The sequence below is a fragment of the Atractosteus spatula genome, chromosome 14, assembly GCF_055471065.1.
Source record: "Atractosteus spatula isolate fAtrSpa1 chromosome 14, fAtrSpa1.hap1, whole genome shotgun sequence".
NCBI lineage: Eukaryota > Metazoa > Chordata > Actinopteri > Semionotiformes > Lepisosteidae > Atractosteus > Atractosteus spatula.
The window spans coordinates 19,026,074-19,042,926 of NC_142719.1; the positions used below are offsets into that span (position 1 = coordinate 19,026,074).

The window sequence follows — 16,853 nt, forward strand, 5'->3', positions numbered from 1 at the left end:
CACTCTCAAACAGAACCGTTATACTGTCAACCTGTAAGCAAAATATTTCAAAAAGTTCAAAAACAGAAAAACAATTTTCTCACTAAAAATAAATTAAAACTGGGACTAAAAGCTTTTTAAGGCACAACAATGTAAAATTCCTTTACAGCCATGTTTCTGTTGAAAAGGTGGATCTTTCATTCATAACTATTGGCTAATGCAACATTTTCAAAACTGTTTTTTTACCTACGTTAGTCATAGCTCCCTAAAAGCATGTCTATTTGTATAGACTACAAGAACAGACTACTGTTCTTTTAAATTTTCTCCATTCATTGGAAGTTTCATTTCACACCTCTTTGCACCCATTCTGACTTCACACCTCTTGATAGGCCTCTCTTTCTGTCCCCTACTCCCGCCTCTCACTCCTCCTCCCTCCCAACCTTTGTTCTCCTGCTACTTTACCTTTGCCTACTGCCCTGTCTCTCTCACACCTGAAGAAGGCTCCACGGCCGAAACATTGTGTTATCTTTCTTCTTTTTTTCAGCATGGAATAAACCTATTACTTGTTCCTTTGCTGTCTATTTGTATGACTTGTTGATTTCTTGTATAAACCCTTCATTTCATTTTAACTAAATATGGCAAGAATTGCATTACCATCCCATAACTAATTTAAACAAATTACCCTTCATCCTGAGCAGCAGTGATCTCCTGAAACTCTTGTACATTTCAAATCAAAATGTTTTAGGACATGCAGTTTATTACACTAGGAAATAATAAATTAAATCAGCTTTCAACAAACTAAGAAACAATTGAAACAAACAACCCAAACTATAAATGTTAATAAGCCTTATAAAGGATTCCCTATTAAAGTAAGAATAAAAATAAAAGCTCTTTAGGGCATTAGGTAATAGTAAATGACCATTAAAACATCCGTCCACTCTACTGACATGTCTCTGTTTCAGGCAGTTGACTGCAGGGTCTTCTGTGCTGGTGCTCCCAGCATGCATTGCATGTCCCATGACTCTAGCTGGCTGTGTGCTCGGTCACGTCAGCCCATTGCAGCCTGCATGTGCTCATAAAAGAGTTAAAATCTCCCACAGTGTTGAAGAGAACTGAAATTACGAGATGAAGATCCACCTGGGCCGGTATCTCCTGGAGTGCGTTTTAGGCAGGACTGAGAACTGGCCAGTGTGAGAATGGGAATGTGAAACCAGTTGGTCAGGCCTTTTCTCCTCCCAAGTTCTCAACTCTTGTTTCTCTGCCACCAGTCCCTAGTCCTGAATCTACCTGAATGATACTTTCTTGGGTGATCATTGAGCTCAGTTTGATATTACTGTTTGCCACTCTCTTTCAGCGTTGTCAATAGGTCCATATCTCCCAAAACACTCCACAATGAAGAGGTTCAGTCTTTTCCCCTCTATGCACATGCCATAGTGCCGGAATTATAACTCTGAATTACACATCTGGGATTTTTTCTCTGTAGAACGTTGTCTAGAATAGCCACAATATCCTTATGTAATGCAGTGACTAGATTAGGACACAATATCCTAAGTGATATTGCACTTGTACAGTCTTAGCGTGTCTTGTTGATTTTGAATTCAGCATTTTCTCCTTAAAATAAAGCACAAGGGCAACGTTTAATGGAGTGGTTGGTACCATTTCTTTAATTTAAACTTAATCCTTCATGCTGGTTGATGCGTTGTCTTGGGAATCCATAATAATGTTGCACAGGTTTCACTGCACTGTGCTTTAGAGATTGGTACTGCACTATTGTTCATCTCCACAAAAGCTTCAATGCTAAGAAGCTGTCTGAGAAACCATTTATTTTAATGTATACACGGATATGTAAAAGATAGTAAAAAGTCTCAAGGAATTTGACAGTGTGGGACATCTTCGGGAAACATTCTGTTTGATTTTGCCCAGACTCAAATTCTTACTGCTGCTTTCCTTCAGGAAACAGATGCCGATCTTTGCCAGTGCCAACCAGAGAGATATAGTCCCCATTCAGCCTAGAAGCTTGCCCTGCTGTAGTGAAATCTTGCATTGAACTGTCCATGTTTGAAACAGCAACCCTTCTTCCTTTGTTTTGTCCCCATTGCCTCTGGTTTGGACACATCTGATTGGTGGTGTCCTCTGGGTTCCCAGCATGCACTGGGTGGCACATGGCTCTGGTTTTCAGGTTGTTAGCTTGCTTGGTGATGCTATTGTCTACTGTGCTGTCCTCAGTGCTGGTCCATAGGTTCTCATAGGAGCTGGTACTTGATGTTAGCGTGGTGGAGCCCGAGAGCTGACTGTAGGACCTGTCTCGGGAACTTGCTGGCCATACACCATATGATTGCTCGGGGTTGTTCAGTAAAGCCAGGCTGGGACAATGCAAGCTCAGTTTGTACTGCTTGGGTGTGTCCTTGAGAACTGTAATAGAATGGAGCCGCAGTCAGTGTCCTAGCAATATACACTCTTATATTCTTAGTGAATATGCACTGACATGCAGCTTCACTAAAGCACCTCATTATTTGACATTTCTGACCCACTCTACCAAATCTAAAGCTTTTGACTTCATTAATCTTGACAAAATAGACATATATAGTACAGTAAATGATACACAGCCAGCTTTTTATATTAGCCTTACTGTATACACTTAGAATATTTGCAGATATAAATTTGCCAGATTCACAAATACAGTTCTTCAAAATTACCAATTTTGAGTGGGGAGCAGGTTGCTAGGTAGCCGCAGGAATTTATTCATTTATTAGTGAACATAGTTATTGTTATGGTTTAGTTGGAATTAAAAAATAGCTCTTCACCTCAGAACAATTTTTTTTTTGAGAATTATTAGTTAAAAAAATTAATTCACAGTTGTGAATTCTGAGAGTATCTTTAAGTGTACTATTAAGAATGACAGTGGGTCACAGCCTTACTGACATCTGACCTCTGGCCTATGGCTTGCAAGCATTATAGGGCTATAATGAGCCTATGAGTCAGTCTTTGACATTTAGTTTTCAGTGGAACTAAATGCTCTACATGTGACATAATACTGCATAATTAAACTTTTTGGCATTAATCTAATGTTTGTATATTTTTTTACAACTTACAAAAGTTTTGGCTTTCAAATGTGGTTCCTTGCAAATCTGATCAATTTTGGTGTCTTCCTGTGGTTTAACTGTGCTTGGAACATTATTGCTGCTGCTTTACAATGGATTTTCAGTTTGTGCAACTTTTCACTTCCACACCTCTGTTCTTAACTGTTAATGCAGCGTTAATTTTTCTCACTATCATGGTATACCAAACTTACATTAGTTAGATTTACATTTACATAGATTTACATTTGGATTATCTGCTTTGTCTTCACACGATCCTATTTTTGGTTTGGAACAGCATGTAGTCGGGACTTTCTCAGTCAAACCACCCCTTAACAAGACAGTTTGAAAATCAGTTCCTACCGCCTCTAATCTCTGTTGTCAGAGCTTCTTTCAGCACGCTGTGGAAGATGTTGTCAATGTGGAGGAAATCGCTGTAGTCTGAAAACACCATCTGTTCATACTTGGTCAAATGCTGCACACAGAGAAACACAGAACAGAGTAATTCCAAACCCAATTCTTTCAGTTAATTCTTTGGTTAGTATCTGGGGTTTTGTTGATCAGTTTAACAAGGGCACCTTTAAGTAAGGGAATCTTTTTCATTTATGGAACCAGCAGTATAAACAGAACAAAATGATTGTCTTCATGAAGCAGAATGTTTGAGCTAGTCCTGTAGTTAAATAACCTGCTCCTTAATCAAAGGATGAGGACAAAGACAAATAAAAAATGCAACAGCTTTAAAAGGGAACTGCAATGCCATTTTTATAGTTCGGGGTTAGAAAGAATTAGCATTGATGAGTGCATTTCAAACCACAATAAAAGTGAAATGTGCACAAAGCTCCTAAAACCTCCAATTTGCATCATAAAGTAGACGAAATTTCCAGGAATGTGCAGCACCTTATTCTGCGATTTAGAATGAGGCAAAAAAACTTCCGGTGATGTGAAAGCAGCCCAATTACATTGTAAACAAGCAGGATTGTGAATGCAGTACGTCTCTTTTAATCCAATAGAAAAATGGCTCTCGATTTCGAGACGGTTTTGCCGACAAATCCAACTTACTTGTTAACTCTGCATTCAGAACACGTTGGAGCACTTCTGTGGTGAAATGTCTGCTGCACAACCTGCACTCATTTGCTCTCACATCACATTACATTAGTCACTATGGAGGCTAGCAAGCAGGAGGTCATAATTAGCGCAAACTCCTACTTTCTGGCGAGTTCAGGGCTTTGTGATAAAATGGTGACTTCTAGTACTTTCACAGATTTCATGATTTTGTGCTCAATTTGAAATTTGTAAAAAAAACATTTCAATGAGTTTTTTTTGTTACCGAGATTTAATGACCAGTCTAGAAACTGGGACTGCAGTTCCCCTTTATAGGCATTTGGTAAGAATACCCTCTTTATAGACCACGTGGCTAGATAATGATGCCAGGGGAAGGCTGGCATTCCACCTACCAGTTTGCATCTGGGCACAAGTTCCTTGAGCAGCATTGGCAGGGCGATGTGAAGCAAGGCGTCGCCTGCCAGCTGTCCCTGCAGTACTACCAGGTCATGATCCAGCTGCTGTGGACAGGAAACAGGTAAAGTTAGATTAAAGTGTGTCGCAAAGCAGAGTGGCTCCAGTCACTGGCTCCGGTCACATCACATTAAGCAAACTTAAAGTCTCATAGAATGGAGTGCTAGTCCATTACTACTTAACTCTCATAATATACCTACATAGCTGGGTTGACAGGAGTACATTCCTCAAACATAGACTGCTGACAAAATACCTGCAAAATGCAGTCAAGTGCAGGGCTTGACTTGCCCACTCCACTGCGCGAACTTGTGTGAACATGTGAAATGAAAGCGTGCACACGATCACCTCTCGCTCACCAGCAGGAAAACCACTTTCCTGAGCGCAGACTGACCTTGAGGACGCGGTCGTGCACCCTCTGCAGAGCCTGGCTGAGCTGCGCTGGGCTCAGGGAGTAGCTGAACTGCAGCGTCAGAAGACGTCGGAAGGTGAAGACTGCACTTTCCAGCAGCTGGAGGGTCAGAGAGGGTTAAATTTGCCCCTGGCCTTTAACAATCTTGGCCTCTTAATAATAGCGTGCTTGCCACCTACCTGCTGCACAGCGCTCTGTGCCTGGAGTACCAGAGGCCTACAGCTCTCAATCCCCCAGCTTTCCTGCCACCCTTTCTGCCTTTCTGCTGCTGTTTCCAGGAGCAGCAGACAGTCTGACAGCCGTGCCGAGCCGACACTGAGACTACACAAAGGGCTCACCAGCTGTGGAGAGACGGAGGCCGCAGCTAAGTGGAACACGTGGTTCTTGACTTTCTTGGGCTGTTATTGGCAATGCTGCTACTTACTGAAGTACTCATTCAATTTTGACAAAACTTCTAAAAACTATTAAGAGGGAAGCAAGGTACAAACATGGTACAAAGGTAGCAAAGCTCCCAGGCACTCAGGCCTGTGCACAACAGCCCCGCATTCCTCCTGCCACTTCCTGTCAGGTTACATTATGTGAAAAGTTGTGAGGTGAAGTATTATTGGTCCATCTTTAATCATGCATGTCCTTTGCAGAACTCTAGTCTGTAAATGGTGTGCTAAATCCCCTTCTTTGGGAATATGCTGCAATACCCAAGTCAGCCTATGCCGATTTTAAACAGAATCAGACTGGTTTGCCATCATTTCATTGTGTATATGTCTTCATCTCAAATCAGCACAGGAACAGTGGAGAACTAACTTGCCTGTGACATCTTTCAGAATGACCAGTGAAATTTCAGAACGAACAGTTAAACATGAAACTCAGGACACAAGAATAGACTATGTGGAAGTGCATTTAAAACTGAGTATAGGAGGCACTGTTTTACCCAAAGGGTGGTGGGAGTATGGAACAGGTTACCCAGCTGTGTTACTGAAGCTGATACCCTGGCTTCTTTTGAGAAATATGTAAATAAGATAGTTGGCTCAATAAAACTACAAACTACAAAACAGGCTTCCTGGGCAAAATGACCTCCTCTTGTTTGAAACCTTTCTTATATATTTTTTTAAAGAAACACTGTTTCAAGTCGACTCTTAGCCGCTGCACAGCTAGGGCAGCTTAACTGTGGTCTGTTTTAAATGAGCTTCACACCTTGGTTCTTTATATTATAATCATAAAATATCTCACGTCCCACCTCCTGCAGTGATTGGCCAGTGCAGCCTGTGCAGATGATGTCACCGCAGACATCCAGAAACAGCTGTCTGATGGCAGCCAATCCGGCGTGGAGGGGCGCGGCCAGCTCCTCGTAGGTTGAGTTCAAAGTAGGAGTGACCAGACGTGTTACACACTGCTCGATCTCCAGGGACATTTCATCTGCCAAAAGGAAACGGACACACAAAGACAGATGTTGGATGTCATGGTGAAATGATTAAAAGCAACACAGCTACAAAGTATCATTATCATGATGTTTCATCTCCCTCAGTAAGGCAGAGATCAAGATATCTCACATTTTTGTGTACCTTTCACATTCTGATATTCAGTTTGTGGGCAAATAATAAATGCGAGAATGTCGTTGATCCGTTTCTTGCCCTCTGGATTAGTACCCGAAATATCAATCCACCTGCTGGGGCAGAGAAACCAAAAGCAGGTCTTTCCTGAACACCACATCTGTAAATGCCTGATTTATCCACCACACGTGAGGAAACTTTGTTGACCTTGATCGACCTTTTATCCTCTAATTCTGCCAATGACATTACACTGTAACCGGGCACGTGACTGGCTCTGAGTCTTCAAACCTTCCTTCTGAATGTCTCTCTACCTGTGATACTCTGAGCAATTTGGTCTTGCAGTGTGCTGATCTGATCAAGGTCAGAGCGAATCTGTCTTTCCAGCTGGGGGCGCCGTTGAGTGACCTCCTTCATCAGCACACTGAGCTCCACAGTCACCTGGGACAGGACTAGACTGTACACTTGTGAAAGTAGCTAGGAGAAAAGATAGGGCACAGAATTAATACAAGCACTCATTACGCATTCTGGGCTTTTCTCTCATAAAGTTTTGTTTATTTCATAAACCCACACAAGTAATTAATTGACCCAGATATTTCCCTGCTCTTTCTGCATTTTTTTTCCATTGCTTTCACCTAGTGGTGCGATTCCCAACAGGAAAATATCACTTTGAGCATTTAATTTTATTTTATGAATTGTTAAGCCTCATACATCACCCCTCAATCTCGATCCTCATGAGTCATAGCTCTGCAGCTTTTATAGGGAACCCAAACTCCCTGATAACCAAAATCCTAGAACCAGTCGAAATTGCTTCCATGTACACCAGTAATTAATCCAATTAACTAATTAAGAGCTTGGGTTGAATGGAAACTTTTCAAGACCTGGTGCAAGGATCGCTGGTATTAGGAAAGAAGCCAGTACTGTACAGTGAACAGGTTGTGATAACAAATAGAAGTGGTGATAAAAATGTCTAAGGCTTGTTTGATCATCCTCACATCACTTTAATTGTTTTAATTCATTAAAAAATCACAGTTTAACGCCAGTAACAAAGACATTCTGGCAGGCTGATGCCTGTGATCCACATGGTAAAACATACAATACACAAGATATCGGAAATTAATAGAGAGCTGAGGTTCTGTGAAGGGAGGAAGCAAAGGCATCTCACCTGTAACCACACATATCCCTTCTTGCTCTTCGAATGCACCAATCGGGGAAAGAGCTGATCTCTCAGAGCAGGCAGGAGATCTTCGACGATGACGCTGGACAAGACCTAAAGACACAGATAGAACATACGCTGGATGTACAGCACGCTCGGAGGTGAGAGCTGTCACAGCCTTTGTTGAAAAACCTAGCCAATGTGATGAACAAAAACACGAGCAGGAGGAGCTGTCACTCTCTCCGGCAGTTGAGAACAGGTGCTTTCTTAAAAAAAGAAGGGTGGCATTTATTTGCTTCCCTGTGGTGGTTTTATATAAAGAGGTACAACTAAGAATTAGATTATATAAACACTGTTTAAATACACTTTATGAGAAATTGTCATGGTTTTAGATCAAACGCTGACAAGCCAAGTCAGTTAAATCCACTCTTACAACAAGTCCATCTTTCATGGTATTCCTCATGAAATCTCAAGAAAGCACATCAAAGTATAGGCAAGCAGAGTAAATGCATGGTGAAGTATGGCAAAATAGTGTGTTAGGTGATACACTCTGATAGACATGGCAAACCATGGCACAGTTCATGGTATAAGCTTGGAAAGAACATGGGAAAACCTCCAACGTACTGTGCAAAAGTTACACAGTAAACCTTCCTTAGTGATGAGAGGTCATAGAGATGAGCAACAGAAAGCACAAAATTGGATTAATAAAAAATGAAATTTAGACAACAAAATGCACACCAGATGGCCAGGAAACAACTTGAGACACCCATTAAAACAAAATGAGTGTTTCAGCCAGAACAAATAACTAATTTCCCAATTTCCTCTTATTTACCCTCTGTTGGTTTGTTTCTTTGTATTCAATAAATAACAAAATATGTTGGAAATAATGGAAAGAGTACCAGGGATTTGTTTGAGATGGGAGCCATTTTCTTACCTCCTCCTCTGACCCCATTGCCAGGACCCCTGTGGCATAGCTGCCCTTCTCTTGCCTGTAAAAATGCACAGCTTCCAAGAAGGCTCTGGTTTCAACATTCCCTTTCCTCTGGAGTACTGAAAGATATAATTTCTGGGTGAAGCTGTTGTCCAAGCTCTTTTTATGTCACTGTCTAAAGCAATTGCAAGCACCAGCTCCTTGGGTGTTAAAGTCAGCTACCCCCTTCCCCTGACCTCCAAAAGTAAATCCACTGAATGATTGTGGGAGTATGGAACAAGCTACCCAGCCATGTTGTTTAAGCCACTACCTTGGATTCATTCAGGAAACAGCTAGAACCAACAGCTATGGCCTCCCCTCATTTATAACCTAATGCTGCCATGTTGCCAAAAGAGAGCACTGAAAAAAAAAGAACACAATTGTAATATCCTAGTCTGATTTAACCAGAGATCTGGCATACAAGTGGAAATATTTTAGCATTTCATTTCTCTTCCATATCTGTTTCCCCTCTTGCCGAATGAGTAGCTTCAGTAATTTACAGAAGGATTGTTTTTCCTCAGGCACTATAGGCTCTGAAACTCGCCTCCCGTGTCACTGAGAACAGGGTGTTTTCTTACCTGTGCTATGGTGCAGCACAACGGACTGCAGAACCCTTTGCCACTGTAGCTGCGTTTCCTTGGAGTTTGTTGCCACGCACAACGGGGCGAGGTAGGGGTGGTGGATGAAGACAGGGAACTCAGTGGGGCATTCAGAAAAGGGCATCTTGCCACCCTGGCTACCTAGAATATAACAGACTCTAATGGACGGAGAACCACTGAGAAATGTGATTTTGCAAGTAACTGAGTGGCTAAGGACTATTTCTTGCCCTCGTTGCATGACTACTTATGAGACCGTTCATATTCTTTATTCACGTTGCTGGTTATTAAAGTTGTTGTCCCACTTCTTATTAACTAATATTTTTATTTCTGTCTAACCTGTCCTGGATTCACAATATCTCCTGTCTGTTGCACCATGTTGTCTCAGGTTACAGATCCTGACTAGCCTCTAGTTTAAATGGAGGTATTTAACCTGTCACTCCTAGTCAGTCTGTGTATTTGTTTGGTTAGCGTAGCCTGGTGTGAGTGCTGTATCAAAGCTGGGACTGTATTAACTTTACACTTCTTAAAAACTGTTGGTGGGGAATTTTCTGGAAAACTACAGATTTAATTTTTTAATAATGTGTTTTGACCCCTTCTTTTGTGCTTTTCCTTGCACAAGCACATTTGAGAAAAGGAACCCTGTTTTTGCACTACTTTGCATTCGTTGTGCATCCTGATTGTTTTTAGTTAGAATTTGTTTAGAATTTTTTTAGTTAAAAATACTAGAATGCCAGGCAAAAAATTAAAACATTGTGAAAATACAAAACCACAGCACCAAAAAACAAGCCAAGCAAATACAAGTGCCAGTGTTGGCTGTATTAAAATTAAAGACATTTTCAAACATAACTATAATTTTGGCCTTGTTGGATGTAAATTGTACCTCAAATTATGCCTTAGCTGGATTTAAATTATGCCTGAAAAAAACAATTGAAAGTTCACCTCCAAAGTTATCCAATACATTTTTAGTTAGACCTCAAGGTCATCCAATAAATCTGCTCAGTTTTATACAGATCTCTACAGGTATATAGGCAGCCTGAAAATGAAACTTAGCTAGAAAATACTTCCTTGTGTTTATCTGTCAATGATGTGACTTTTAATTGAACACTTGTTGAATTTAATGAATTTAACATTAACAGAGTGTAGAAAAGCTGTATGCACAGTCCATCAAATACCTTTGATGTGTTGGCACATTGTGTCCAGCAGGCGGCAGTGTTCCTCTACAGATGTGGAGATCTGGCAGCCCGTTAAGATTAGAGTGGTTTTGCATTCCCAGCCTTTCTCAAATACCTGCACAGCACAAAGTGGGTGAGCTGTTGACTTCTTGAATTAACACAACCTGACACTTCACAGCAGGAGAAAACATTCACTCATTCAATTTTTGCCTTGTTGTACACCTGCTTAATTTAATCTTTGCATTGTGGTTCATGTGAAAAGTGTTCACGGAGGATCCGTTTTTCTGACTTCCTGGCAAACAGGGTCTCCCATACTTCATGGGCTGGTGACAATGTTAGAGATATGAGACTCCTCCATGTGGACAGGAGCCTGTCCACGTGTCTCATTCTCTCCCGGGCACATTTTCAGAGGGTGCTACTGTACATTAAAACAATTACTAATGCCAAACTATGTGTTTGCATAATAATAAAAATAGGAACTGGCAATATCATAATAAAAAAAGAGAAGATATTAATATATCTTTGACATGTATTCCAAGACTGCAATACCCTTAAATCGATCAATTCTGCTTCTTCTGATTTAATAACACAGTACTACAAATGGGGGGTTAGAGAGATTTTCAATTATCAATTATAAAAAGCTTAAGACTTGGGCAAGGCTAACCCATTCCAATTACTGCTGTACATCCAATGCATATCCAGAAGAAGGTAGTAGGAGAAGCTGGGGCCTAACCTTCCAAGCAATGGACACAACATTAGATCACCCTGGATGGTATGCCAGTCCACAAACACAAACACAAACACACACACTCACACCAGGGCCAATATTCCAGAAGCCAAATAACGGACCAGTATGTCTTTGGACAGTAGGAGGAAACAGAAGCACCTGGAGGAAATCTAAGAAGAACATACATATTCCATGTAGACAGCACCCCAGGTCCAGAATTGAACCCAATGCTACGAGGCAACACCTGTACTGTATTATTATACTGTGTTAATTTTGAGAATTGCATTGTTAAAAGACAAAACATTGCATCTGGAAAACAGCAACATTTTTACGTCATCCTGAATAAAAATGTTACAATTTTGATAACAATGGTTATCAATGAGTAAATTCCACTCCCTACCTCTTTGGAGTCCCGACTCTCCACTGCAAATTCTTTTGTCACCAGGAGGTGGCGCTCTCTCCACTTGCCATCGTGGAACACCTGCAAGTTCCCCTCCAAAACCACGTCACTTCCTGACACTGCATCCTGGGATACAGGATGATACATACAATTTGGTCATGCCTGGAATTGCTAAAAACTGCATTATTGAGCGACAGATTTGTTTGTGGCATAATATGAGAAATTGTGACTCGTAACCCTTACTGTATTGTGCAGAAGTCGAGTGTCACAGCCTTTCCTGTGCCCCACTTCCTCTTGGATGTGCTCCAGGAGAGCGACCGGCAGCTGTCTTTGATAGTGTGGGGCAAAATCCTTCAGCACTGCTCCTGTGTAACCTGCAGGGAGGAGAGACGGAGATTAGAGCACAGTGAAAAATGCGGATCGGCAGGAATCACTGCATTTGCGTCCTTTTTCCCCTCTTGAGCAGGAGAGATCAAGTCTGGGGTTTTGGCATCTCATTCGCAAATCAAACAAGCAGAGCTCCAAGGAGGTTCAAGCAGGTAAAGGTGCTTGCTCAGAGCGCAAGCTGAGCCCTTATCACCCAGATGTCTCCGGAACGATCCTGGGGTCTCTTGACCAGCCAGCTGGAAGAAAGCAGGAGGATGGGCGTCACCTGGCCAGAGAGGATCCTCTCCAATGAGTGCAGAATAGCCAATAGTTCCAATAGCTCGATGCTTGCTGTGACATCAGCAAGGGACGTGTCTCTCCTCCAATCAGCACCAGAGCACCCGTAAGACTCTGTGGAGCTCACAGCATGTCAAAAACGATGTGTGGCTCCGACAGTTGAGTTTGTCTTAGAGCCATTCCTCAGGTACTGAAGTACGAAAGCTGAGTTTTAAGTAACTGGCAATTTTGAAATAGACTGTAATAATTCAATTTTCTGAAGTTCAGAAAAAAATGAAGAAGGGGCCTGGGACACGAGGAAACTGTAAATAGGAGGTTTTTCTTTGCAAATGGAGTCTTTGGTATAGTGGGATAACCTCCCTTCCTTGGCTTGGAACCATGTCTAGATAGATTTCTTGGATCATCTAACCAGTGTCAACAAACCAGCATAACAAGGCAATTATTACCATTTTTGGAACTTGTATAACTCCACAAGTCTGTGAAAGCCTCCTCAAAACATCTAAATGATGCAACTACAGATTAAATCTCTAGCTTATAAAAATGTCAAGTTCCTCTTTCAAAACAATGCAAACTGTATACTATATTAATTTTTGGAGAGAATGTCACATTACAGTTCAGAGTGACATTGCAGTTCCGCTATTTTGGGCGTCTGATGCTGGAAATAATGTGAGATCACCAGACACCTAGACAAAGACGTCTCATTGTGGGACAGCTGACATTGAACTTTGAACCCTCCCCACAGTCGGCGGGGAGAATGGGGGAATTGAGACTCTTCAGGAGAAGACAGGACGGCCTGTTTCAAGCTCCACAACAATCAATTGTTCCTTCAACTTTACACACTTGGGAGTTTGGAAAGATGGCAAGGAACTAATGGATTTTGAGTTTTCTATTTTTGATAAGCAGGCGGGTGCTTTAAAGTGAAATTGGCACTATAGCACACTGATCTTACAAGAATATTATGCATTCTGGGAATCTCACATGAATGCATCTTTCTGTATTGATCTTCCCATTAATTTCTTCATACCATTTAACCTGTTCAAGACTCGGGCATGTGAGAATTTGAAATGTTTGGACATTAGTGTTTAATGTCCAAACATTTAAGTCATATAGCTTTTAAAATGGTTTTAAGTTCTGAGAGTCCCCATTTGCGACTGATTATAAATTTATATTAATGATATCTCAAGAATTATTCTGCTTATTCAATTTCTCGGTGACCATTCAACACAGATCTCACCTAATACTGCTTTTTGTTTGAGCATTGCTGACAACAGCCCAAGTCAGATTAGATTAAAGTACCACGAAGCACAGAAACGTATTTTGTGGTTTACCTTTCTTGACATCTGCACCCCATCTTCTATTCCTAAATTAGAAGATGGGGTGCACTCTGACCCCAAGCTTCTCTCCCTGTCTGTGTGTTTCATTGAGAGCAAGCTGGGGTATGTGAAAAGACAAATTCCTAATATAAGAAATTGTATATGGCTAATAAAGTGATCTTATCTGATCTTATCTAAAAAGCAATCTCATCTCAGTTCATCAAAAATGACCTTAAGCCACTGTGGGAGCAGTGTTTAACGAGTCTATTAGGGTGATGTTTTCACTTCTGTTTTCTCAATAGCATTGAAACCCCTGGCCAAGGGATCAGTCTTTTCCTATGAGTTTGGCTCTCACATGGGAGTTCAGGTGTTCAACCAGGACTTCAGTGAATGGTCTAACACAAAATGCTAAATAGATTTCCTGAAAGCCAGTTTTTGCTAGGAAAATGACAGTTCCATGTGCAAAACCAGAAAAATTGTATATCAAGCACCAGTTATAAGACAGGTATTTGGGAATCATTTCACACAAAACAAGCAGAACTCCTATGCCAAAACGTAATGCTTGTCATCAGCAGATCTCACATTCCCCAAGTTGTGCCTATATCCCTGGACTGTGTACAGTGATAGTAAAGAGTGGCATTGATGCCCGAAACTGAGGTATGTTGAATAAACAAGGATTGCTCATTTAGTCCCTGACAGCTACGTGGCTCAGACTCACACCCACCTATCAAGGTCAGACAGCTTTTTAAATTTACACACAAATCGCAAACAAGAAGCTTTGCTTTTCGTCCGGTTTCCATTCTGAGAAATTAATCTTTCATTCATCCGAGTAGGGTAGGATTACAACCATGACCCCAGTGCTTGCCTCATTCTATACTCACATCTGATAATCGAACATCTTCTCTTTTCAGCTCTTCTTTGTAAGACTGGTGTTAAAAAAGAGAACACCTAAGGAGATCTCTCTGTTACTAGCTGTCTGGTCCTGATGGAAGTGCTACTGTGACTTGCTATTGGAATTTCTCCTTTCACACGAATTGACAATGGCAACAGACTGACTTCCACAGTGCCACCTGAAAGGTATGATACAGTGTAAGTCACTACAACCTTACCTGCTAAGTGTTTGCGTTGTCTGGCATCTAGATGTCCAGAATGTAGTCCCCCCATTTCTCAAAGTCTTGAAATGAATAAGAGAAGAACAATCAGCAATGCAGAAACCCACAAATGCTCCACAGAGTACAAATAATGAAATACTGACAGATGGTCTTCCTGAAATGTGATACCATACGTCCAGATATCAAAAGAGCACTCAGGACATAGGGAGTCTTAACCACATGGCTTCTCTTTTGATCAGGAGCAGGTAAGTAGTAAAGACAGGTTTCTGTTGTATCCCACTCTGCTAACGCTGTGGCTCTTTTGTGATTGCAGTACGGTGAAAGAGACTGATCTTCCTTTCCCAGGTCAGCTCACAGACTTATCTCTGCTTCCCCTGTGATGTTTATCAAGTCTGCGCCTTACAAATATCAGCGGTTACGGTTTGTGCATCTCTGCCCCCAGCCTCTGACTTTTCTCTTTGCATCTTCTGGCCCAGGTCTCTTCATCCTTCCCCTTTCTGTGTTGTTCTCTCTCTCTCTCTCCACACCCCGCCCCCCTCCACTCCCTTTCTGGATACCAGCTTGTTTGCTGTAAACACGGGGCCGCTTTCTGTCCTCTCCGGCTTTTTCTCGATCTTGCAAGCTAGGAAATCTCTACCTCCTCCATTGAGGATTCTCAAATGCTCTCTTCTCTCTTCAGTCCTGCTTCTGGGACACTTGTCTTAATTGTCCTCCACTACCAAGACCCCCCTTCTGCTTTGTGCCTTTCAAGAGCTGTAACAGAGGAGGAGAAGAGCTGTTTTGCCTCCTCTCTTCCTCAGAACTCAAACCTGTCTTTTCCATCCTCTTCTCTTCCCATTTTGAACACTCCCAACAACTATGCAGAACACCAGCTGCTTTTTAATACATTTTTGCACCTTTTGTGTTAATTATAACTGTGTTTTCCATCTTGCACAATTCTTTTCCTTGAAGCATTATTTTCCCCCATCTTCTTGGGTCTTCTCTCCCTGTCTCTTTTGCTCCGTCTTTCTCTCCTCTCTGCTTGTAAGTGTAGTCTCCCTCCTGATCCCTCTCTCATGCTTGGGCATCAATTATTGTTTAGTATCCATTCCACTGTATTCCTTGGTGGTTCAGTTTGACTCTGTGTCTTACGCCCTGCCACTCACCCTCTGTCCTGCTTTCCTCTGGAGCCTCGGATCTGTGCTGAGTGTGCCCTCACCCGCCCTCAAAGCTCCCTGTCCTTCCCTTCACCAAGCAATTAAATTGTTCCGATTCTTTGCACTCGCTTGCCGTTCTCAAAACACTGGGCAACCAGCGACTGAGGCATTAATAAACATCCCACTGAGCTTTCTTACCCACGCAAAAACCGTCAGATCTGCAAACAGTCAAACCTTACAGTGATCTTCGCACACGTCTTCTTTGGTACCAGTTTATGTTCAGCCCTTTGTTTAGAACTTTTCAAATTGCTCAATTGTTCAAATATATATAAGACTATAAAGCCAAAAGAAAGAAAGCTTTAAAAGATGCAACATAAACATTTTTGAGAACTTTAAGAACAGTCCTGCAGCCAAAATGATGAACAGTCTAACAATCAGAGAGCAAAGTCTTATTCTGGACAAGTGTAAGGACTGTGGATCATAGGTTAATGCAGTGAGACCAAGACTGTTTATCCAGGCACAGCAGCAACACAAAAAATCAATCCTAATCTTGATACAGCTTTTGATCCTAAATTGGATAGCAGGACAGGTGTAACGTTGTTGGGACTCAAAACCCAACCAATTTCCAACAGAACAGTGGAGAATGGTCACAGATGCACTAGCAAACCTAACACTTCATCGAACAGACAAAGACAAGAGCCAGAACTGAGGAGGGATCAGAAATGGCAGAGTTTCCAGTTTCACGTGCACAAGGAACGGCACACCCTTCTGGCGTTTCCCTTGCGGGGTACAGGGCCCTGTGAGAATGGAAACTGGTTAGGCAGCACAGAAAGTTCCAGACCACTGAAGCACCTAATGACTCTCTATCAGTCTCTGAGGGCCTATAGGGAGTATGTGGGGAATTCAGAAATCTGTTTACTATTAATGGTTACAGGCACCTGTTTGAACATCATAAAAATCGTAAATAAAAACACACAGGGCTACCCGAAGAAACATTAATCCCACTATGTCCTGACTAGACAATTATATCATTGCATCTTTATGAACTTGATCAATTTTGATCATTTTTGGTGATGCTAAT

At 41.6% G+C, this 16,853-nt stretch overlaps 1 protein-coding gene across 1 annotated transcript; it reads right to left on the minus strand.

The window, feature by feature from the left end:
• Nucleotides 1-716: 716 nt before the first annotated feature.
• On the minus strand, nt 717-15,118 carry LOC148820857 (protein Niban 1-like). Its single transcript, XM_088931510.1, has 14 exons — nt 14,634-15,118; nt 11,792-11,922; nt 11,549-11,674; nt 10,422-10,536; nt 9,229-9,390; nt 8,615-8,730; nt 7,690-7,794; nt 6,839-7,001; nt 6,215-6,393; nt 5,160-5,321; nt 4,963-5,079; nt 4,511-4,618; nt 3,420-3,531; nt 717-2,391 (listed from the first exon to the last, which is right to left on the minus strand). The coding sequence occupies exons 1-14, from the start codon at nt 14,686-14,688 to the stop codon at nt 1,913-1,915; spliced, it is 2,130 nt and encodes a 709-aa protein (XP_088787636.1). The 5' UTR covers nt 14,689-15,118; the 3' UTR covers nt 717-1,912.
• Nucleotides 15,119-16,853: the final 1,735 nt, after the last annotated feature.

Coding starts and splice junctions, on each gene's coding strand:
- LOC148820857 (XM_088931510.1), bottom strand. CDS start 14,688: ATGGGGGGACTACATTCTGGACATCTAGATGCCAGACAACGCAAACAC. Junction 11,675..11,791: donor CTCGACTTCTGCACAATACA/GTAAGGGTTACG, acceptor CCTGTATCCCAG/GATGCAGTGTCAGGAAGTGA. Junction 4,619..4,962: donor TGCACGACCGCGTCCTCAAG/GTCAGTCTGCGC, acceptor TCCTGTCCACAG/CAGCTGGATCATGACCTGGT.